Genomic DNA, 22,544 nt, shown 5'->3' with positions numbered 1-22,544 from the left:
TAGAAACAACAAATACGTGTATATTTATTAGCGATTTACACTATGAAATTCAGCGTATATGATTAGAAAATGAAAGTGCCTAAACCGTCAGGCGCGTTGCTGCCTGGGAGGCTAGACTCCGGGAAAACTGGCCCAGTCAATGATGAGGTAACATGCTGCCTGTGCATTTTAACCCTGAGCGTGACATTTCAGGGAATAACGAGACAAGGTTCAAGGTGGGATGGGTTTGTATGTTTTTATTGCCTATTATTGCACTAACTTTTCGTATTTATGTTCCTCTTCTTGTATACAGCGCTTTGTGACTGTTTGCCTGTTAAAGTGCTTATTAATTTATTTATTATTATTGTCACGATGCTGATACAGCCATGACTAGTAAAAAAAAAATCTAAATGCACTGTTATATTAAAATGATCCAGTACAACTACAGGAAATGCTGTTCACTATGTCAGTAGAAAGAATATTAAATATTTATATATATATTTATATTAAATATTATTTTTTAATATTTCTATTTACAGATATTTATATAAGAAGAAAATAATGTTAACATTTTTACTACTTGGGTTCATTAACCCCTCTAATGAAATAATCTCGTACTTCTAGGGTTTACAAAGTTTGGAGGAGCTGAGTTGATTCGCACGCGCTGTGAAGCGGAACCGTTTCTGTCAGGCCATGCTCAGGGCACACACCACCCTTACCCCCTTGGTCTGTCCGATAACACGCCTGAATGAAAACCCAGGAGCGACGCCACTGTCGGTGAAGGTGTATTATAGTACTAACATCGACTGCAGGCTTCTTCTGTGTGTTTTTTCCTTAACTGTCAGTTAGGCATATCTTCGGCAGGGTGAGTTTGCTTTTATTCCTGAAAATAATGTTTGCATCTACGAACTATTTTCATTAATCATGGCCCGCGGTGCAGCAAGCTAACGACGTTATTATGCGTCAAACGCTCGCCGCGTCACAGATGAATTCACATTTCTAGAAACTTCTGACCTACGACCCCTGAAACAGTCAATACTCATAGGCGTTGCGTGGTTGGTTCATTTATAAAGCTTCAGTAGCGCTTGGTGCTGGTTTTATATTGAACTGTGGAGCTGGTTACTGCGCACGCTCATTCAATCCTTGTGCGTTAGCATACCTAGCTTACGGATGCTGTCATTTGTTTACGTGCAGCTAAACACAACTCCGGACTTTGCTAAGCTGTTGATTGTTTTTCCTCTCTGGTTTCCCCCTGCACCTAGAGCTCCGTCTGGTGGACGTGAAACTGCAGCATGGACCCACGGAAAGTGGCCGAGCTGAAAGGCTTCGTGCAGTTGTGCGAGGCTAATCCCGGGATCCTGCACCTTCCAGAGATGGGCTTCTTCCGGACGTGGCTGCTAAAGTCAGTACACTGGGAACTTACCTGTTGCTAAAAACAGTGGGAAGCCATTGTCTAATGCTGGTCTTCCTGGTTTAAGGAATCACAGATGATTTTTTTTTTTTCATAATGCCAAAACAAGTGCTTAGGTGAGATCTGAAACAGACTGTAGAGTTGACCACATGCCCTGTTCCGCCCACCTAACGGTAAAGAACACGGCCCCCCCACCGTAGGGTGCACAAAGCAAAGCCTCACAACACAACTAATTGTTAAATTAAAACCCCAGAGGTTGTTTTGCTTCCGTTGATGTTAATACCTCAACTCTGCAATGCAGAAAACTGTTTTGTTTTTTCATCTGAACAGCTCGGACTGTGGTACTATTATTTGTATATATTTTTAAGGTGCAGTCACTTATTTTTTTTGAGTTTGTTTAATATAAAAAGATATTGTGCTTAAGAATATGCATCGATTAGTGTGTAATTACATTTCCAACAAATTGAGGTTCTCATAAACTAATTAGTTCTCTTAAAAAAATACAGAGGAGCAGGTGTCACTTTATGGAAGCCGCCATGTTACCCTGCAAACTTGAATACAGTGACTGACATGTACATCACTGTATGTGGGTAGAGACCAGCAGCATACGTCAGAGGCCGCAGAGAAATCGTAAGCGTTCGCGTACGGTGGAGGTGAGATTTAATTTGTGTCTGCGCCTTCCCACTCAAGATATGAAAAGTTACACCTAGGTTTTATCGGTCCCCTTCACCAAAGAAGTGAAAAACGCACGATGGCATCTTAATAAAACATCATCCTCTTGCTCCTCACCTCAAGCCTCATCTCCTAAATTGAACTCAGAGAGGTCTAACACACAGAAACGTGCATAAACGTGCTTATTTATTCTTGATATTGTCACAGTTGGGTATTGTCAGCCGATTAGACACGCGACCCTCCTGAGCAGACAATGAGCAGGCTAAACAACAAAAGTTGGTTATAAGCTAACATTATGCCAGGTAATTTTAGTCTCTTGTGTCCTAAAAATCGCTGTTCCATGTGATAAACAAACCTCAGTGACACTGTTATCTGAAGAAAGCGATTCGTTTCAGACTCTTTCAAAGCTTTCACAGTTTTACAGCTGCCTCCAGTGTAAATAGACCTAGAAACACATTGACAACTGAGGTAAACAGCTGACTGACAGCCTGTACTCAATACAGATGAACTGCAGTCAGTTGTTTGTCCTGCAGAAGTTCGATGGGATTATGCACTTGAATTGGGGGGGTTTAAAAACAAGCTGAAATCAGTTGACTGCAGTCTGCAAAAGACTGACATCTGGTGGTGAGATTTTCAGCACTGTAACTTTAACTAAAGTAGCAGACTTTTGTCTGTGCTGCTGAGAATTTTTAGAAATAAACTGCTTTGAAAAACTGAATTAAAAACCAATTAGCCAAAACATTAAAAACTAGACTACTAGTATTCAGACACCCACCAAAGGACAGATCTGATATATGTGTGTGCTGCTGAGCTCTAACTTAATTTTTTAACACCTAACTACAAATCATTAGTTTTCTGATGGATTTGAATACAGGTTTTGTTTTACTACACTCTTGGGCTCACCAGGAGCCCACTATGATTGTTGGGGGTCTGACACAACTTCCTGTGGGGATAAAAGAACGGTCTTTAAAGGTTTGGGACAGGTTAAATAGGGTTAGGTAGGGTAAGGGGCTAGTGAGTACACCTTCTCAGCATCTGTCCTCACAATTATTATCATAGAGGCATGTGGGCCAAAATCTCAAATCAAAGTTCACGGAATGAATGTTTTAAGGTGCCAATATATCGTCCGCTGTGATCGCTTTGCTCACTCCGTACCGTCATCACACAGATACAGGCTTATACTGGTTGTTAAGCCATGAAAAAGTCGCTGCAGTATTTTCCTAAATGATAGTTGTTAGGGCTCCGACAATATCGCATCACAAGTGCCGATAAGAAAGAGAAGGAGTCAAAACTTGAAGCCAAGACTTTGTTGAGTGTCTTTTTTTAGGGGGGGGGGGTTGATTCTTTCTACACACGTTTTCAAACAGTTGCAATATCTCCCTCCGGGCGTCAGTACACGATCGTACACTTGTGTCTTCAAACAACCTGCGACTTCTGCGGGGCAACGAACCAAGTTACAAAACTCAAGAGGTGCAGAACCGGCCAACACGCCACAAAGATTGGGTCTCGCAACACAGGATGTGATCTCAAAATCATCATCAGAAACCAGCGACCCAGGGATCATTAAAGTGGCCTTACTTTGTGCGCTGCTTGTTTTACTCAATTTAAGCTCACTTTTTGCAGTTTTAGATGCTGTGGTTCAGTGAAGTGGTACCAAGGAGAGGGGCGTAACTTTAAATCTGATGGTGTATATGATTTGATTACACTAAAATGTTGAGAAATTAACTAAGCAATATGTTCAGGTGAAGTAACCCTGTTGCAATATCTGTTTAGGCTTTTCCTCCAAAACAATGTCTTAAAATTTAATGTTTTGTGTTTATTTTATTGTTCTGTTTTGCAGCATGGGTGCAACAATCCCTCCACCACCCAAGACAAGTGACTCATGCCAGGTGATGCCTAAAATATTATTTAATTGCCTTTTACTTCATGCTAATGTCAGAAATTACACCTCATCGTAACAAAGCGTGCTTTCTGACTTGTAGGGTGGCTGTCCCTGTGGCCCTCCACCCACCGCAGCTTCGCCTCCTGAGCCTGAGCCTGCGCCTGCTGTGCCGTCTGAGAGCGAGGAGAGTGAAATAGGTACTGTATGCCCCACTCAACACTTTGTTTCATGACAGCCTGGAGCTTTGATTTACATGCTGTAAATTTAATAGATTAAATGAAATAATGAACACAATTTACAGAAGATTTTTTTTAATAGAGTACACTTTAACTGCTAGTCCTTTATTTATCAATGAATGTTTTAATTAATTATAAATAAACAGAAAACACTTCTATTTACATCCTATTAAAGCATTTTAACATCATTATTTAGTACTGAAACAGACTCAGAGCTTACCCGCAATCATCTAAATTCCTTATTCTAAATATTTCTAAACTATAACAATGAGGGAGTTAACACAAGAATCAAGTAAGAATACTAAAGAGAAATTACTTGAACAGTTACCATCAGGATACAAACATTAAGTTCACCAAGGAGGATGCCGGGGAAAACACACAGACATAAACATATTAAAAGATATCCAAACTGGGCCTTTATCAAGTCACCAAAAATGCACTGAAAAGAACCTGAAGCATCAACCAGTGAGGAGCACAGTGACTGGGAGAATAACGCTGTCATCCACGGCACTTCAGACCCAGCCACACACTCAGACAAAAACCCTAGCTAAACAACTCAGTGCAGAGAGGAGTGCTTGGTTATAGACATGAGAGCGACCATTCCACAGCCACATGGCACAACACCTCTTCTACAGGATGAGACTGGGCTGTATGTTTGCCTTTAAAGGACAAAGGATGCTCTCCTGAGGATTCTAATGTTCACATTTTGGACAGAGAACAGGAGGCAGTCTACATCCAGTTTTGATTTAACCACCATTCGTGTTTCCACGCTGACAATCCCGTGAGCTTTTAGAGCTGAAGGGGCTTACTGGATGAGACGTGAAACCCAAAAGAAGTCCAATTGGCTTCAACTTGAGCCATTTCAGATCAGGATAGAATTTTTTCCATCCAGGCTGAAAAAGCTAATGCTATCGACAGATGGAGCACAGTGGAGATGTGGCTGGACGCATGTGCAGAAAAATAGCTCACTGATATGTAACAGTTCTGATGTGGTCACATAAAAATTGGTGTAACATCCCAACATAGAATGTTTTTACATTATATCCCTTGTTGGTAGCTGAGATGTGGTGCAGTTTTTGCTAGCTGTTAACCTGTTTTTAAGCTACACCAATAATTTCATTGAGCTTATTTCAGTTAGTGTGGAGCTGAGTAAACGTTCCCCGCCAACAATAATGGTTCAGTCCTGCAGGGATGCTGATGCGAGTAATTGTCTACCCTCCAAGTTATAGAACAAACTGCTCCCGTCTTAATTATTTATGTTATGTTTTTGTGTTTGGTTTCTCAGAAATCGACAGAGAGGGAGTGATCGAGCCAGACATTGATGACCCGCAGGATATGGGCGAGCTTGAAGACATTGAGGTAAAATTATGCACATACATTAAATCAAAATTTAACCCTATCTTAGTTGGAAGCTGAGCCCCTGACTAAGATTCAGAGACAGAGAAATTACTATATTTTAAATTTTAGAGAGACTTGAGGCATAGAAATCCATACTCTCCCACAGGTCACAGAGGAAATGATGGACCAGGCCAATGAGAAGAAGATGGAGGCCATTAACGCTCTAGGAGAAGGTGGGTTGATGGTCTGTTTACAATGAACAGTGAATGCAATTCCTGAATGCTTCTCCCTGTACATGGAAGAAGAAATTAAAAGGACTCTATGATCTGTAATGTCTCATTTTAAATATATTTTAGGTGATCTGCAGAAAGCTCTGGATCTTTTCACTGAAGCCATCAAGCTTAACCCCTGCCTTGCCATCCTCTATGCCAAGAGAGCAAGGTGAGAGTCCACTGTGTCCTTCATTTGAAACCACCGCCTCTTCTTCCCTCAGATACCGTCTGTTCTGAATGCCTTTGAGTGTAACTGGTTATTCTCTTCGTTTTAGTGTCTACATCCAGATGCAGAAACCCAACGCAGCCATAAGAGACTGTGACAGAGCCATCAGCATCAATCCAGACTCTGCACAGCCTTACAAGTGGAGGGGGAAAGCTCACAGGTACGAGAGAGCTTCTGCTGCACAGGCAACATAGCCAAACTCTCATTCCAAACTTCCGCAAAAGCATCATTCAGGCCTGAATTACTCCCCTAAATGGGCTGGTCAGTGCTCATGATGTTTGCAGTGATAAGACATGCTTTTATTTTGAAGGCGAATATTGTCCATTTCTGGTTCATGTCACACTTTTTCAGCTTTCACAACCAGTCGGAGAGTAAAATTTTAAAGTTTGCAGACAAGTTGATGTCTTCCATGCAAACTACATGTGACAAGGTTTTTTGGTACAGCACCCTCTTTTACCTAGCAACAGCCAGCAGCCCTCAGCAACCACCAATCACCAAACAGATGGAGGAATGTGCATTTTCCCTCTTGGCCTGTGTGAATGGGGCCTTAAAAATGCTCCAAATAGCACCAACAACAGACAAAAACACTTCAGTGAGTCAGATTAAGGGAGGTGATGTTAAGCAGATCTCTGTCAGCTCTGCTTCACTGTATTCAATTAGTTCAGTTCGGTTTTATTTATTTAAAAAAAAACTTGTTGGGGGTGAAGGAAAAGGAAAAAAAGGAGTGCATAGGGAGATGATGACAAATGAAAGTAGAGAAAATGTAATGTTGCCCAGTAGTGGCTTCTTAACTAAAGGATATTTCAGAGGGTGTCTGTCTCTTGAATCCAAACTGGGGCCTCAAAGCTGAAGGCTCTGCCTCCCATTCTACTTCTAGAAACCACAAGTAAGCCTGCAGTGTGAGAGTGAAGTGCTCTATGAGAGTAACAGGATGATTTGATGAGGACTGATTGATCAGGGTTTTATATGTGAGGAAAAAGATTGTAAATTCAATTATGGATTTAGCAGTGAGTCAGAGAAGAGAAGCTAATGTGGGAGAAATTTGATCTCTGTGTCTAGTCTCTGTTGGTGCTACAGGTGCAGCATTTTGGATCAACTGAAGGCTTTTTAGGAGCTTTTAGAAATACCTTTAACTCAAGCAGCCATATAAGTCCTAAAGTGATTAAATATGTGAGTTATTAAAGTTCTGAAGAAGGTAACTGGAAATGGAAACCAAATATTGTCAGTAAATTGATGTTTGTCCTGCTGCAGGCTGCTGGGACACTGGGAGGAGGCAGCCAGGGACCTGGCCACAGCCTGTAAACTGGACTATGATGAGGATGCCAGTGCAATGCTGAAGGAGGTCCAGCCAAAGGTAATAGTGAAGTGAACAGAAAGATTAAAAAACGCTTTGCCACAGTTTCATTTTTTTGGTGGGAACAGTAATGCAGGTAGTTCAATATGTAGAAGGTTGCAGTTAAACAGCAAAGTCCTGATCTGTTTACACGATCTTAATGCAGATGAACTCTTTGTAATTTTCAGGCCAACAAAATCATAGAGCACAGACGCAAATATGAGCGCAAGAGAGAAGAGAAGGAGATCAAAGAGAAGCAAGACCGGATAAAGAAAGCCAGAGAGGAGCACGCACGGGCTCAGAGGGTGAGTTGCTGGGAGGAATTCCACAGATTTTCCAGGAGTGAAAAAATCCAAAAACTGTATGACACTGATGAATGTCTCATTCATTGTTTTGCAACAGGAAGAGGAAGCACGACAGGCTGGAGGAGGATTCTTCCCAGGTAGGAGAGCAAAAGCAACTCATTTTACTGCCGAATGCCTTATGATGGAGTCCCATAATTTATACTCCTGTAAACACTGATTGTTTTATTGATCATCCCGTGTCTGCAACGTCCAGGGTGAGAACAATGTGTGAAGCTGTGTGTTCATGTCAGGGTTCTGTTATGCATCCATTTATTAGACACATAAGTGCAAGTATAAGTCTAATCATTGCTTGGCAGGTCCGGGTGGATTCCCAGGCGGATTCCCAGGTGGAGCCGGAGCTGGTCCCGGCATGGCTGGTCTAGGTGAACTCCTGAAAGATCCTGAGCTGCTTAATGCCATGAAGGTGACTAACTCTGTCCTCCGCATCACAGCTGTCCCATGGTTAGGGTTGGTTATTTTAACACGTAACACGGTGCTGAGGAGAGTCTTGTAGACAGGACGGCTAATAGAACAATTTTGATGCGCACACTTAGACCAGGGAGCTTCAGGAGTGGGTTGGTTGTTTTTCCACACAGTAACAAATGATTATTTTAGCCTTTAGGGCAGCATGGAGATGAATTTAGTTGTTGTTCTAATTTTTACTCACTGACAAAGCTGTCTGCACAGTGTAGCCAGCACCTCAATAAAGGCAGATACCTAGAAACTGTATTTCTACTTGGTTTAGGAAAAATTCTCATCGTTTTGACATTTAAAAATCATTGATGTCACCTTTAACATTATGTCAGCAGCTATTCTCCACCGTGAACTATGTTAAAAACAAACACTGCTCACGCCTCACAGATGACAGCTTACAGTCCTGCGTAAAGATGAAAGTGACTTCGTACAGCCCCGATTTGCAGATGCTGTGCGCAGAGGTTCAGGAGCAGAAGTCCCATTGTAAACATATCACGGCAGACCTGACCATGTTTGCATGAACATGCTTTTCAGCTTCTCTTTATTGACCACTTTTCACTCACGGTTGCTTTACGCATACAGCCGGCTGTAGCTTTGCAGCTCACAGCCCGACACACACCAACACAACAGCATAGATGGCACAGACGTTAAGGCGGCGAGGCGTGATTGCGTGTGCCGCTCAGGTGTGTCCGCCTCCCCTGCAGTGGCGCTGCAGACCACGCCCCGCCAGACACATTAACCGGGTAAAATACATATTTAGGCAGAATTTTGCAAATATCTATTTTTCTTTTTTAGCAGCATAGTACTTTTTTTCCAGTTATTTTTTTAAAAGTCAGGTCAAGGATCCAAAAGCCCAAATAAGGGTGGCGGCTCACAACAGTGTTTGTTTGCTGAATCATTTTAGTTCAGCTGGGTGTCTTTCCTTTTGTTATATTTCTTTAAGAGTTCAAAATGTGTTAATTACATAAATAAAATGTAATTTTCTCTGTAGCACTTCATGGATTTCATAAGCAACACACCTTAGTTGTTCACACAAAGCATAAAGGTAAAAAACAATATATACAGTGTTATCTTCATTTTAGATGTCAAAAAGTATTTGCTGCTCCCAGTGTTTTCGTTTTCATGGAAACCGGGTTCAAATGGCTCTTTGGGTGTTAAAGGTTGCTGACCCCTGGTCTAGTCAGCCGATCACATGGCAGCAGCCTTTAGGCATGTAGACATGATCCAGATGACAAACTGAAGTTCAGACTGAGCAACATACTGGTGATTTAAGTGGCTTTCAATACAACATTGTTCTTGGTGCCAGACAGGCTGGTGTGTCTGGATTTAAATCAAGTTCTTATGCTGAACAGTACATAAATCGGGGTAGGCAACTCCAGGCCTCAAGTGCCAGTGTCCTGCAGGTTTTAGATGTGTCCTTGATCCAACACAGCTGATTCAAATGGCTAAATTACCTCCTCAACATGTCTTGAAGTTCTCCAGAGGCCTGGTAATGAACTAATCATTTGATTTAGGTGTATTGACCCAGGGTGAGATCTAAAACCTGCAGGACACCGGCAATTGAGGCCTGGAGTTGCCTACTCCTGACCTAAATCATTCAGCCACACATGGCTGTTATGCATTGTTGAATCAGTAAGACCACCATATGACCTATGGTTAAAAAAAACAAAAAAACATCCAACAGTTTTTGTTAAGCTGATTTGGAAATGCCCTGGGTGAGCAAAGTTGACCCCATTTTTGTCCAATATCCAACTCCAGGACCCTGAGGTGATGGCCGCCTTCCAGGATGTCGCCCAGAACCCGGCCAACATCTCCAAGTATCAGAACAACCCCAAAATCATGGCCCTCGTCACCAAGCTGAGCTCTAAATTTGGAGCTCCTCCACAGCCATAGACAGGACGGGACCGAAATGGGAGAGAAGAACGAGTGGATATGTGGTGAAACAATCTGGAGAGCAAAGCTTTTCAACAATTATTCACTGTGTGTAGTTCAAACAGGGGAGCAGGTGACGGGTTATCTGGCATGGTGTAGAGGAAGATTGGCAATTTCTTTTTTTTTTTAATGTTCTTAATCAACCTGTTAGCACTTAGCAACATGTCAACAAAGCAGCCCGGTGGTTAGGAGTCAGGTCTGATACTTATACACCCCGTCCAGCACATCTCAGCTGGGAATTCACTTAAACCACAGGTTGACGTTTTCTAACCTGCGTCATGAACAGCCAAACCGGGAGCCTCCTGCATTAAGACGCTAGCTTAGAAACATTTCTACCGCTGTTTAATACTCACTATGATTTAGCTACTGGTTTCTTTCTTTCTGTGGACGGAGCTGAACTCTCACACCACTGTGGGCCCTTCTTGTTATCAGACGTATTATTATAAAAAGTATTGAACATGTTTGACCCTGTTGGAAAAATTCACAAAAATAAAAGCTCTGTTCCTGCAAATCAGGTTTGATCTGCATTTCTAGTTCTGTTTCCCGTTAAATGTCATGTGTAAAAGAGTTCACTCATTTTTATTTTGACTTCAGTTTTCCTGTGATAATTAAACTGGAAAGAATGATCAGAAAACTCGACTCATCTTTAAACCTGTCATAATCATTGCCTCAATCTGTTTACAAACACATCAGCTGGTTCCAAATGTGGGTCTTTAAAGGTACTTTGATAAATCCGGCCTGGTGGGAGAGTGGGCCACCAGCTACTTAATCCATCCACAACATCTGTCTTTCAGCCAGAGGATTACCACTCTAACACGCAGCCGGCTGGGCTCTTATCAAAGCAGATCTGACTGAGCACTGTCCTGTCACAGCAGACGGCTGATTTGTCCTTTGGATCTCCTTCATTAACTCGTCTTTTGCCCACAACCCCTGAAAATGTGCTGCTTGTCCCTTCCTCTTTAAAATTCCGACAACACAAGTCACACAAGCTGTATTTTTCACAAGATTCCTGTTTATTTCTGTACTTACAATATACCAGAACAAAATACATGAGAAACAGCTTTTATAAGCGGGTCAGAACAAGGATAAAGTGAGGGTGCTGCTTGCAGAAGCCAACAAAGGGGTGAAGGATAAACGAGCTAGTGTCCATATCTGTGAAAACATGACAGAGAGGATGTTCTGTCAGTACAGCTCTTCAGTTTTAAAGAATAAACAATTTTCTCTGCGGGTCAACAAATGATCAAATGCACTGTTAACCAAGGAACCCCTTAAACCCTTGTGATTGGACCACACAGTAAAACTGTATACAATGTAATGCATGGTACTCACTTCTGAAACTCCCACTCCCTGTTGTCCAGAGGACACACCTGTCTGGTCTTCAGCCAGCGAGAAATACAGTGGAAGTGGAAAGCATGCTGGAAAAGAGAAACAGTAGAAGGATGGTAAAACTACCTAAAAGAATTTTATTTAACAAAAATAACTTCTCTAGTGGAAAATCGATATTTTACTTCAGGTTTACAATATTTAAGTATCATGTATTTTATTTATTATTAGTCCTTTATTTATCCAGGCAAAAATCTCATTTCCAAGAGAGACCTGGCAATACTGCTAATACTAATTCTTTGTACTTCCACACAACAACAATCAAACTTTGAGGCACAACTGGAAAACAAAGAAATAGATCATGTGCGCTTAAAATAACAAAATGACCAGAGGATCAAGTTATCCCAGATTATTTAAAACCATTTTTAAGGATTTGGGAAACTTTAAAACCTTCCATTTAAATAGTGTTCATTGCATGTATAGTTCCTGCATATAAACCTGGCATGAGCAAGCTCTTATAAGCACAACAGCCTTGTGCAGGAAATTCCTATTAAAGTTCATTATGATCAATGTTGGGAAAATCGCTTCAGAAGTTATACTAATATTAATTTGTGTTTAACATGATTCCTCTCACCTTTATGGATCAGCATGCTGATCATTTTTGATAATGATATATCATCTGGAAGATCACCTCTGCCCGATACATAGAACTTCCTATATCTGCCCTTCCTGGCAGCAGAGATGATTGTTACAGGAGGTGCCTGTCATCGTCTTTTTAAGATCACTCCTTAGAAGTCCTAATCTGACTTTGTGAATCTGCATGTTTTCAGTATGAATGCCAAATTTGAACAGGGAGCATCAACAACTGTCAGTGCTACAGACACCAGGGTCAGACTGTGAAGACTCAGTTCTACTGTGATATCCTGAGTTGTCCCAGGGAGATCATTCAGTAGAAACAACCTGAACTGTGGAGTGCAGGGCACACACACTTCCTATGACTTCCTCCTTTGTTCCCAAAAAATAATTTCAGACACCCATTTTCATCTTCTTTGTTGTGTGTGATTGGCTTTTGTTGCCAATCACACACAGCAAAGACAGAGAGAAAACAGAGAAAATCAAGTGGTCAGATCAGGATTTTTCTTCCACAGTGCAATTCAAACAAAGAGCAATGGTCTTAAAGGGGAGCTGAGACCATTTTGATCACACTGTACATGTTATATAGAAGCTTACATTGCAAACACCCCAGGCTACAGTGCACTCTTCAGAGGTTGCAGAAGCTTGGTTGGCCTGGCACTCTATGCCTAATGGGTGAGGAGGGAAAAGAGAAATGTGTCAACATAAAAAGCACCATATCACCTACAATGATAAGCAAACCTCATTTACTGTCAAAATGTTCACCAAAGAGATCAAAGACCAAAATGTAAAACTGAACTCACAGAGATCCATGATGTGGTTCCTACAGATAGCACAGTTGTCCACCACAATGTCCCAGGCCCAGAGCGCCACAGCATTCCACTGAGGGGGGAAAAATAAAATCACACAAATATATGATCCAAGAATCATAATCTGGAGATTATTTAATTTAAAAAATGTCTATATCCCCTTATTTGAACCACACAAGGGCCAGCAGTGCACAAACTGCTGTGACTTGAGGGGCACTTTTTGAGCTTAATAACAAACATGACATAAACATATGTTTTATTTAAAAATATATATTTTAACTTTGGTTCATTATGAGTGTCAAATGTCTTTTGATTTGAAAAAGAAGAAGCAAAAGCATCTCTTGAGTGTCTGTAAGAGGGCCTTATCCACTTCCCCATCCCAGAAACACGCCTGAGATGTTACTGTAAACTCTATAGAAGTCCTCAAATCATTAGAGATTTAAGGCATGGGGCCCTAAATATATCATTTGAGTCTAGCTTATTGAGAAAAGAATAGCATAAGAACGAGACACACAGTCGCCATCGAAAGCATGTCAAACGTGTAAACATTATTTTTAAATACAAAACAAAAATTACGTGTGATGTGTAGCTAGGCTAATTCCGCCGGGGTACCGTTTGAACAGCTGATGTGTTTCTGCCCATTACACCTTTGTTATTAATTCAGAGATATCTGTAAGGGCGTTGATTCTCGGCCCCTTAATGGGAAGTGCAAATTCGTGGGTATTCGTTACTAACAGCTACAAGCCTAGTGTCCTATGCCACAGTGACATAGCGCTAAAGTTAGCATGCTAGAGTTAGCTTAGTAAAGGCAGTGAGCGGCACTGAGCTATGATAGCGTCCATTGTTCACATTAGACAGCTTCTTAGTAACTCCCCGGTGAGAGACTTTTTACAGCCATACCTTCTTTACTTCAAATCGTTTCTTGCTTGCGCTATTAGTACCGCTCGGTGTATCCACGTCCATTGCTGCTGCCATCTTGAACGGAAGAGTATGACGTATGAGCCAAATCAGGCGGAAGAAGAGCGGCAGTTTCCGCCGTCGAATTTGAGAAATTTTAAAGCGTATTATATCGATATTTGACGGCGTAATGAAGACAGATCATAGTTATTTTCTTATATTTATTTCAAAAGCTAACAATGTTAACTTTCATGAACACAAAGCGAAAAGCTTCTCCATCCAAAACATTTAGGTTCCACCGAGATTTGAACTCGGATCGCTGGATTCAGAGTCCAGAGTGCTAACCATTACACCATGGAACCCCCACGACTAACCCTCAACTACACCTCAGTATAAAGGTAGGTATCACAGACACAATGTTCTGTCATTTCCCATTAGATATAGTAAATTGTTAGAGCACAAATGTTGCTAACACTGCCAAGTAGTTTGAATTACTATTGATCTCCCATCGATGCTACGGTGATAAGATCAATACTTTGCTTCTATCCTATAAGTTCAGTTTGTAGCCCACTGAATTTTGGAATTAAAAAACTATAGCTCAGACATGCTGTATGAAAATATCTGAAAGATTTTGTATTTACCGTCACGTCTAGAATATTTAAAACCTATAGCACATTTAGATAACAGATGTTGACCAAAAGTGCTTAAAAGACAGGTCTAAAAAAAAAGAATAGTTTTAAAATAATTAAGAAGGTGAAAGATTTGTTTTGTTGTCGTGTTAACTAATTATTGTGGGAAATTAAAAAAAAAAATCAAAGTGATTTTAGTGGTCATTAAAATGTGTTCAGAATTTGCATATTGATGACTATTTCATAAATCATGAAACACTGATCTCCCTTACATAAGCTGCCCTTATAGGCTAAAAATATTTGTATTGGTATAGGGAATACTGGCTTGATATCAGATCAATACCAACATTTGCAGTACTGCACATAACTAGCTGTGTTTTTCCGTTTTTGTTAGCTTTCAGTATGGATACACCCATAGATAAGATTTTTTTTGGCTATGTGGTTCTTCTATAAACTACACTCAATTCCAATGTGGGATATTGCTGTGCCGTCTCACATAGGGACAATGTGGGATAACATGGCCTCGCTGATTTCACCTATAGACACTTGACGCTTGGCCTCTGTAAATTAGTATGTGCACCACTAAATATACATTTCTGTAATATGCATAGCAGTTGGGCTCCTCTAAAAATGCGTTGTTATTCTCTCTCAACAAACCTTTTTAGTGTTGCATTAAAGTATCCCTGCAAGAATGGTGAGAGATTGGCTGAGTGACTGTCAGGTTTCCTCTGACTTTTTGACTTTGATTTTTCGCTTGGATACAAAAGACTTGCATGGCTCAACATTTTAATTTAGAACCAAACAAATGTAGCTTTCAAGAAACCCAGCTCCTTAACACTCAGGTTTATTGCAAAAAGAGGAAATGAGTTACATGTTCTCATTTCAGTATCTTCTTTTTCTTTGTTACTTTTGGTGGCCCAGGTTTTCTTTGAGGCTGCTTCCTGGGCAGTTTGGCGACTTTAGCTGTGGTCTGTGCTTTGACTTTTCGGGATTTCAAGGAGTCTGCTTTGGATTTCTTCACTTTTGGATATGCAGCACTCTTCTTTTCTGGTGGAGAAATGTTCTCTGGGCAGGACTTGAAGACGTGGATGCCCCGGACCTTCTGACCTCTGAGCTCAGGAGGGTGACCACAAGTTGCGGTCAGCTCCAAACTAACATTCTCCATCCACCTGAGCCACAGATACAAAGAGACAGAGTCAGTAAAGCTGTCAGTTCATTCTAACTGTAGTCCCAGGTAAATCTTACACCGACCTGCGCAGAGGAAGCAGAGAGCAGTCACAACGCAGTGGGTTGTCCTGCAGGTCCACAGTCTCCAGGCCGGTGAGTGGGCTCAGATCAGGAAACTCCTCCAGCTGGTTTCCTCTCACAGTCAAAGTCCGCAGCTCTGAGGCCAGCCCCAGCAGTGCATCCTTGGAGATCTGCACAGTGGTGCAATACAAAGAGTTGAAAAGAAAATTCTTTATCTTGAACAAGCCCTCAGTGCAGTGAATAATCAGCACATATTTTCACATAAACAGTACAGTCACGTTTGGACTAGATATTGGAAACCTGGCTGGTGTTCAAATACTGACAATGCTGAGAAAACATAAACACGTTGCAAACGAACTTGTGATATTAGCTTAAAAGGGTCTCTCGTACCTTTTCCATTCCCATATGATCCATGTAAAGTCTCTTCAGACTTTTGGATAAGGGCTGGAAAGCATTTGGTCCCACCCAACGAACTGAGTTCCCAGAGAGGTTGAGCTCCTGCAGATTAGGGGTCTCAAGCAGAGCGTGGGTGGGCACCTCAGTCAGCTGATTTGAATCCAGGTGAAGGGTACATAGAGAGTCAGAGTCAAGAGCGCCCTTGGCAATGTAAGTTAAGTTGTTATTGCCCAGATATAACTCAGTAAGTTTAGAGCCCAGTGAGGACAGCAACCCACTGGTCTTAAGTTTAGAGATGGCATTTTGCTCCAGGTGTAACACAACCAGACTTGGTAAGAGTGACAGAGCTAGAAGAAAGACACAGAACAGCCATGTTTTAGTTCCAGTGTTTCTTGTAGATAGTATCTACTGAGGCAGACTTAATGTAATTTTTCCACTGACCTGATCCAGGGAACTGCGCCAGCTTGTTCCTCTCCAGGTGGATGTAGGTGAGCTTGGGCACTCCAGCAAAGGCCTTGGGGTCCAAGGACATGAGGTCATTATCAGAAAGATACAAATACAAAAGGTTTTTCATCCCTTGGAGGGCACCACCTTCAATTTCATGGATTTTGCAGGACTGCAAGTGAAGAGAAACAAGTTGGCTGCTGCCTGGGAAGCTGTTGGCTGGAAGGTAGTGGAAGTCATTATCGTGGAGGTCCAGCAACTGCGTCTGGGCAGGGAAGCCTCGTGGGATTCTAGTATGGCCCCGACCCTCACATGTGGCATGCTGGGTCTCAGTCTAGAGAAAATCAGTTTTGAATGTGAAACCTGCAAAACATCTCAGTGGAAATAACAAACAGTCATCGAGGAAGTACTCTGAGGGTTTACTTAATAGAATACCGACATATCACAGTGCTCTGAGACACTGATAAACATATGAGTAAAACAGCTGCCTTGTAGCATGCAGCATTAGCCTTCATTTAAAGGCCTTTGAAGCATTATTTGTGGTGTGCCAAAAATCTACCACTATGTTACCCATCAACCTACAGTGGAGTTTTAGAGCTTTCAACTCAATTTTATTCATATAGCATGGCCACTTGATCCAACCCCTAAATATATGCTTTATCAAAACCCTTTTAGCATAACTCTCTAGCTTAAAACTAGAGAGGGTGTCTGCCTCCTGAATCCAAACTGGAAGCTGGTACCACAGATTAGGGCCCTGAAAGCTGAAGGCTGTGCCTCCCATTCTACTTTTAAATATCCTAGGAATCACAAGTAAGCCACAGTCTGAGAGCCAAGTGCTCTACTGTGATTAGCGAAGTAAGTAAGTACAAGTGAGCCAAGTGAGAGTGTGGTAAAACAGCAAATCTATGAGAAACTGGAGTTTTTATTTTTTCTTCCTGCTTTCATTGTGTCCCAGAAGTGTTTTCTGTCTCCAACTTACATCACATTCACAGTTAGCTGGACACTTGACCTTCTGCTTTGGCTTGGCAGTGGCTGTGACCGTGGGTGGGACTCTTTCCGTACTCTCCTCCTCCTCCACCGGTGACTCCCCCCTCCTGCAGCGCAGATCCAGAGGAGACACCGCCTGCAGAGGCTCATCTGAGAGGTGAGGAGGTCCAGAGCAGGCCCCCAGCAGCTTCACACCACTAACTCTCGCCCACTGCCTCAGTGGAGACATGTAGCAGTTACAGTAGATGGGGTTCCCTTTAGAAAAAGTAAGAAATGCCTGTTGGTCAGCATGTAAAAATGACACATGGTATGCTATCACCCCCCTACATCTTTCTTTCTTGGCCTCACTATGAGACATGAGAAGTCAGATCACTTACATCTGCTGGTTTGGAAAAAATGAAAGCCTGTTATGTTAAAGTAAAAATCTGTGTCCAATAAAAAATATCAGAACACAGGCTTTACCTGTCAGGTTGAGGCTGGTGAGGTCTCTAGGGCCTGAGAAGGGCTCCACGTACCGAAGATGGTTGTGGCTGAGGTCAAGGTGTGAGAGGAGGGGGGCTTGAGAGAAGGCCTTGTCTGAGAGGTCCTGAAGGGACATGTGGCTGAGGTACAGGTGTGTAAGCTTTGCCATGGAAACGGAATCTTCCCCGAGGTAGACCATGGGGTTGTGGTTCATGTGCAGCCGTGTGACCTCACGGAGTCTTAACAGGTGGAGGACATGGCAATTTAAAATTGTCACTTAAAAGCTCACAAATTTTACTACATATATATATATATATATATATATATATATATATATATATATATATATATATATATATATATATTATTGACTTCTTTCTGAGTGCTGCTGCAGCTGAGGATTCAATGCTAAACACACATTAAAACACACATATCAATACGTCCCATAACAGTCGTCCAGGTTGTCCCACCTCGTCATTGTCTGTGTGGGGAAGAACTGCAGCTCATTGTGATCCAAGTCGAGGCGGCTGAGGGTGAAGAGCCCAGCAAACGCCTCAGGTGCCAGGTTGTTCAGAGAGTTGTGGCTAAGACGAAGAAACTTAATGTTCTGCAGCCCCTTGAGGAGGAAGAGGAGGAGAAGGAGGACCGTTGTGGAATCGCATTACCAAACACATCCAAAAAGATTATTAACGTATTTACCCATAATTTGGAGTACCTGGAAGACCATGTTAGGGATGTAAACCAGCTGGTTGTGGGTTATGGCCAGTGTGTTGAGGAAGCCGAGCTGTGTGAAGGCTCCAGGCTGGATCTCCTCGATGCGATTGTTGTCAAGTCGCAGCTCTTTCAGGGAGGACAGACCGTCAAAGGACTCCTGCAGCAGTGAAAAGAAGAGAACATCATTCTCATAATAAAGACTCGAGAGGAAAAACTGCGGGCCTCTGATCTTACTTGGTAAAGGATTTCAATTTTGTTGTGAGCCAGGTTTAGAGAGACCACTCGGCCAAGAGTCCGAAAGGCGCCCTCTTTAATCTCGATGATGTTGCAGCGCTGCAGGTTGAGATGGGTGAGGTAGGGTGTGTGCATGAATGTCCCCCTGGACAGCACCTGCAAGTTGTTATTTCTCAGGTCGAGTTTCACAGTAATCTAGAGGAAACAATGAGTATTGGACACACAATTACATGCCAGGACGGAAACCAGAGTGAGGCTGGTTTATTCAGATAATAAGTCTGGTTAGCTAATCACTCTTTGGTTCTAAAATCACTCTCTCTTGATTTCAGCACTAATTACTCACAGAATGTGGTCCGTGCTTCATAATTATACGCTTTCATTCTTTCTTTACTGAGGACAATGAGTGATCATTCACAACACAGGCTGGAAAATAATTACATGCAGTATTTTACAGAAGCTTCTTTAGCAGCAGCAAACTCCCTTTAGATGTTTCTGATGTTTCACTGAGGAGAAATCTTTGTCCTATAAACCTGTTTCAGTTCATCGATATTTCTGGGATGTCTTAATTGAAAACCCTTTTCAGGTCGTGCCAGAGCATCTCAGTCAGGTTAAGAGGAGAGCATTTGAAATTGTTATTGAAACACATGCACGCGCCATCCTTCAGAGTAAAGAGGAGAGGATCCATCCAGCTTGTTATCAACCCTCAGTTTAAAAAGCCTACATGTCTAAGATACAGCAAAACCCCTGAATTCCTCACCTCCTCCACAGTCGAGGGGACATCTGTTAGGTTCTTGCCCACACAGGCTGTTGTGAGTGTGATGCTGTCACAACTGCAGGCTCTGGGACACTTTTTGGCTTCCACGGGTAAAGACAGTGTTAAAACAAGGAGGACGACTTCAGCAGAGAAGATCTGCATCTGTGCCAGTAACACATGTTAGAAATAGAATTACAGGAGTGGCTAAAGGCCCCGGGTTGGGAGACAGACACTAGACACACTAGTTCAAGTTATAAAGCTCTTCTGCACCTTACAGAAGCAAAACAACAGATTTGGGGGTCTTGAAACATGGATTCCTCCTCATTTAGTTGGATAAAGGACTCTGCTTTTCCTTTCATGTCTATAAAATATTTTTGAAGGATTGTCATGTTACCTAAGGTATCTTTAAGGAGGCAGAAGAGCTCTCCACGGTTGAAACCAGCATAGCCTTTTACTTTGTTTGATTTCCCCTGATCTCCCACAACTGGTTCCTGGTTCCCAAAACTCAACGGTTTGGCTTTAGCAACACATGGCACACATCATTTATCTGCCATTTTTAAAATATAGATGTAGCAGGTGATGATCAAAACTGATCGATACTCAATATCTTACACTATATAGCTTAACACTGAATGCTACCATATGAGAAATCTAAACTCCAAAGAAAATCCGAGTTCAAAACCCAGACTCACTGAAAACAAGCAGCTTGGCTTACCTTTAACCATATGGCTGTGCTATCAGTGTTTCCTTGGTAACAAGAATTAGAGATGGATTTAATCTGCCAGTTCGGGCTTTAAGTTGTTCACTGAGGGCTTTACTTCACTCTGAGTGTGCTCAGTACTTACAGCCTGTGGTCCAACAGGCTAACAAACAAGACTTTGGTAAATTCTTTTGTGGTGACCCCTGATCTTTGTGTCCTCTCTCTGCAAATTAACACACTGGCTTCACATTTTCTGAGGCACAAGAAGCGAGCAGCTTCTATTTGCTGACACATGAGATGAAATAACTCACTGCTGGTTTGGAAAAATCAAGGCTTTTAAATCTGAATGCCGGAGTTTCATCCATAAGCTTCCATTATAACCTTAAAAAAGCCTGCTTCATCAGGCAATAATAATTGTGTGAATGCCTCAAAGTATTCCGTTATTTCTGCTAATTCCGGCTATATCTTTTGGTATTTATTACTATTATACTTTTTAAAATATTACACTTTTTTCCTTTTGTCCCATTGAAATGAATGGAAAACTTCCACAATTCTGCTAAAACTTGCTTGTTTTTGAAACTTAACTACTTCCTCATACTTTCACGTAGAAACTCCATTCAAACTTTAAAATGTTCTCAAATTATTGGGCTTTTTATGTGTGATTCAGCTTTTTCATATGTGTTACTGTTTTAATTTAATGCCTCTTTAAGTTTTCAGTTGCAGCTTTGTGATTTTCCAGAAAATACATGCGTTGTTATGGTTGCTATGCAATTAACTCAGAGTGACAACTTGTCCTTTCTGAACTTTCTCTTCATGTCTGAACAACTTCTTGCTACTCACTCAATTTTCACTCAACCTCCACAAATTATACATCAAAACGTGGGGATTTTTGCTGGCTTTCAGAAAATGTCACTATCATTGTTGTGGAAGTTACAGATTTTTATCAGATTGCCTCAGAGCAACACAAAGTCTGAAAACTCTCCATAGAAAGTCAATGGAGAGTTTGTTCAAAATCAGCGCTGGAACTCTTTAATGAGAGCCCTTTTCAAATCGTCATATCTCCTTAACAAAGCAAAGTTAACAAATGAGGCTTGTGCCAATTCATCTTCAGACACTGCTGACACTCACGGTCGAAGCAGTTTTTACAGTCATCTTACCGTTGAGCCATAAATTACATTTGTTTGAGGGGTGGAAATCTGTCCTTTCTGTCCGCAGTGAAGGTTCAAAGTCTGCCGATTCACCCAGTACAAGTGACAGGACAAGTGCTTCTATCCCACCGAGTTTTACAGTAGTTACACAACGTTTTGTAACTCCAAAAAACGGCGCAGTACCTCTGATTGGTGGACTGAAATTGAGCAGAACCAGGTTGTTCTGCCTCTTTTCAGCAGAAATTTCAGCGTTTTCACCTCTTATCAGCACAAATCTCAGCCTCTTCTGCTGTTTTTATCAGAATTGTCAGCTTTTTTCAGTTACGTGAGAACCAGTTTGGCTCAATGAGTAGCTGAAAAATTGCAGCCTCTTCTGCTCTTTCAGAAGAATTTCAGCTTTTTGAATCCTACTTGTTGCTGTTAGCACACCTCTGCTTGCATGCACTCTGCTTTAGTGACACTGTTCAGTGTACCCTTTCAAATAAAGCAGTTTTCAGCAAAGAGTTCAGCTTCTACACAGTGTTTTCATCAGATAGTTCTCCTGCTGTTTTCAGATTCCACTGCAAGGCATTCACACAGCATTTTCGCAGGAAATGCAACTTTTTCTAGTTATTACTACCATTTCAACTTTTCTTTCTCCGTTTTGCATTACTGTAAAATCTGTATCTGCATTACATCTTTGGAGTTTAAAGTTTTGCTTTTTATTTTTAAATAAAACTCATTCCAATAAAAGCTCGGATGCTATCTGAAATATAAAAAAACCTAAGTGTAATGATTTGAAATGCTTATAAATCCCATTTTTATTCTGACTGCAACATTCGAAGAAGGAAAAAATTATTTGGGAAAGAGCCACGTTCACCACAACAGCCTTCTTCTTTTAACTGCAGCCAGGCCATTTCAGCACTGAACCTCTTCGCTAGGTTTAGCATCGTCTTGCTGAGATATGCAAGGCCTTTTTCTGAAAAAGACATTATCTGGATGGGAGCACATATTGCTCTAAAAGCTGACCTTATACCATTCAACATTAATGGTGCCTTTCAAATGTGCAGATTATTCTGAAATTGCTC

General features: G+C 41.6%; 3 protein-coding genes across 6 annotated transcripts; 1 reads left to right on the top strand and 2 right to left on the bottom strand.

Moving 5' to 3' along the window:
• The first annotated feature begins 686 nt into the window (after positions 1–686).
• st13 (ST13 Hsp70 interacting protein) lies at positions 687–10,610 on the top strand. Of its 3 annotated transcripts, none has more exons than XM_082529242.1 (13): positions 687–844; positions 1,242–1,381; positions 3,903–3,951; positions 4,045–4,141; positions 5,466–5,539; positions 5,685–5,751; positions 5,875–5,959; positions 6,066–6,176; positions 7,268–7,370; positions 7,538–7,654; positions 7,752–7,791; positions 8,011–8,117; positions 9,926–10,610. In XM_082529242.1, exons 2-13 carry the CDS (start codon positions 1,272–1,274, stop codon positions 10,058–10,060), a joined length of 1,095 nt encoding a protein of 364 aa, XP_082385368.1. In that variant the 5' UTR covers positions 687–844; positions 1,242–1,271; the 3' UTR covers positions 10,061–10,610. The 3 variants fall into 3 exon arrangements, with proteins under 3 accessions (XP_082385368.1, XP_082385370.1, XP_082385369.1); XM_082529244.1 differs by lacking the exon at positions 687–844 and adding an exon at positions 942–1,034; XM_082529243.1 differs by lacking the exon at positions 687–844 and adding an exon at positions 1,033–1,124.
• Positions 10,611–11,091: 481 nt separating this feature from the next.
• On the bottom strand, positions 11,092–13,874 carry rbx1 (ring-box 1, E3 ubiquitin protein ligase; the record flags this gene model as incomplete). 2 transcript variants are annotated; one of them, XM_082529450.1, is made up of 5 exons in its annotated part: positions 13,765–13,874; positions 12,859–12,937; positions 12,653–12,723; positions 11,429–11,514; positions 11,092–11,251 (listed from the first exon to the last, which is right to left on the bottom strand). In XM_082529450.1, exons 1-5 carry the CDS (start codon positions 13,837–13,839, stop codon positions 11,239–11,241), a joined length of 324 nt encoding a protein of 107 aa, XP_082385576.1. In that variant the 5' UTR covers positions 13,840–13,874. The 2 variants fall into 2 exon arrangements, with proteins under 2 accessions (XP_082385576.1, XP_082385577.1); XM_082529451.1 differs by lacking the exon at positions 11,092–11,251 and having other exon boundaries at positions 11,425–11,514.
• Positions 13,875–15,267: 1,393 nt separating this feature from the next.
• Positions 15,268–21,808, bottom strand: chadla (chondroadherin-like a; the record flags this gene model as incomplete). Its single annotated transcript, XM_082529452.1, has 10 exons — positions 19,633–21,808; positions 18,876–19,070; positions 18,643–18,798; positions 18,398–18,543; positions 17,928–18,166; positions 17,458–17,720; positions 16,476–16,812; positions 16,029–16,381; positions 15,642–15,808; positions 15,268–15,559 (listed from the first exon to the last, which is right to left on the bottom strand). Exons 1-10 carry the CDS (start codon positions 19,789–19,791, stop codon positions 15,268–15,270), a joined length of 2,307 nt encoding a protein of 768 aa, XP_082385578.1. The 5' UTR covers positions 19,792–21,808.
• Between the last annotated feature and the right edge of the window lie 736 nt (positions 21,809–22,544).

The sequence above is a fragment of the Aulonocara stuartgranti genome, assembly GCF_965226115.1.
Source record: "Aulonocara stuartgranti genome assembly, chromosome: 4".
In the NCBI taxonomy this organism is placed as follows: domain Eukaryota; kingdom Metazoa; phylum Chordata; class Actinopteri; order Cichliformes; family Cichlidae; genus Aulonocara; species Aulonocara stuartgranti.
This window is presented reverse-complemented; position numbering and strand designations above follow the sequence as displayed.

Excerpts from the sequence above, each read along its gene's own strand:
- st13 (XM_082529242.1), top strand. The coding sequence starts at position 1,272 with ATGGACCCACGGAAAGTGGCCGAGCTGAAAGGCTTCGTGCAGTTGTGC. Across the intron at positions 5,960-6,065 it reads CTCTATGCCAAGAGAGCAAG|TGTCTACATCCAGATGCAGA; the intron begins GTGAGAGTCCAC and ends TCTTCGTTTTAG. Across the intron at positions 6,177-7,267 it reads TGGAGGGGGAAAGCTCACAG|GCTGCTGGGACACTGGGAGG; the intron begins GTACGAGAGAGC and ends GTCCTGCTGCAG.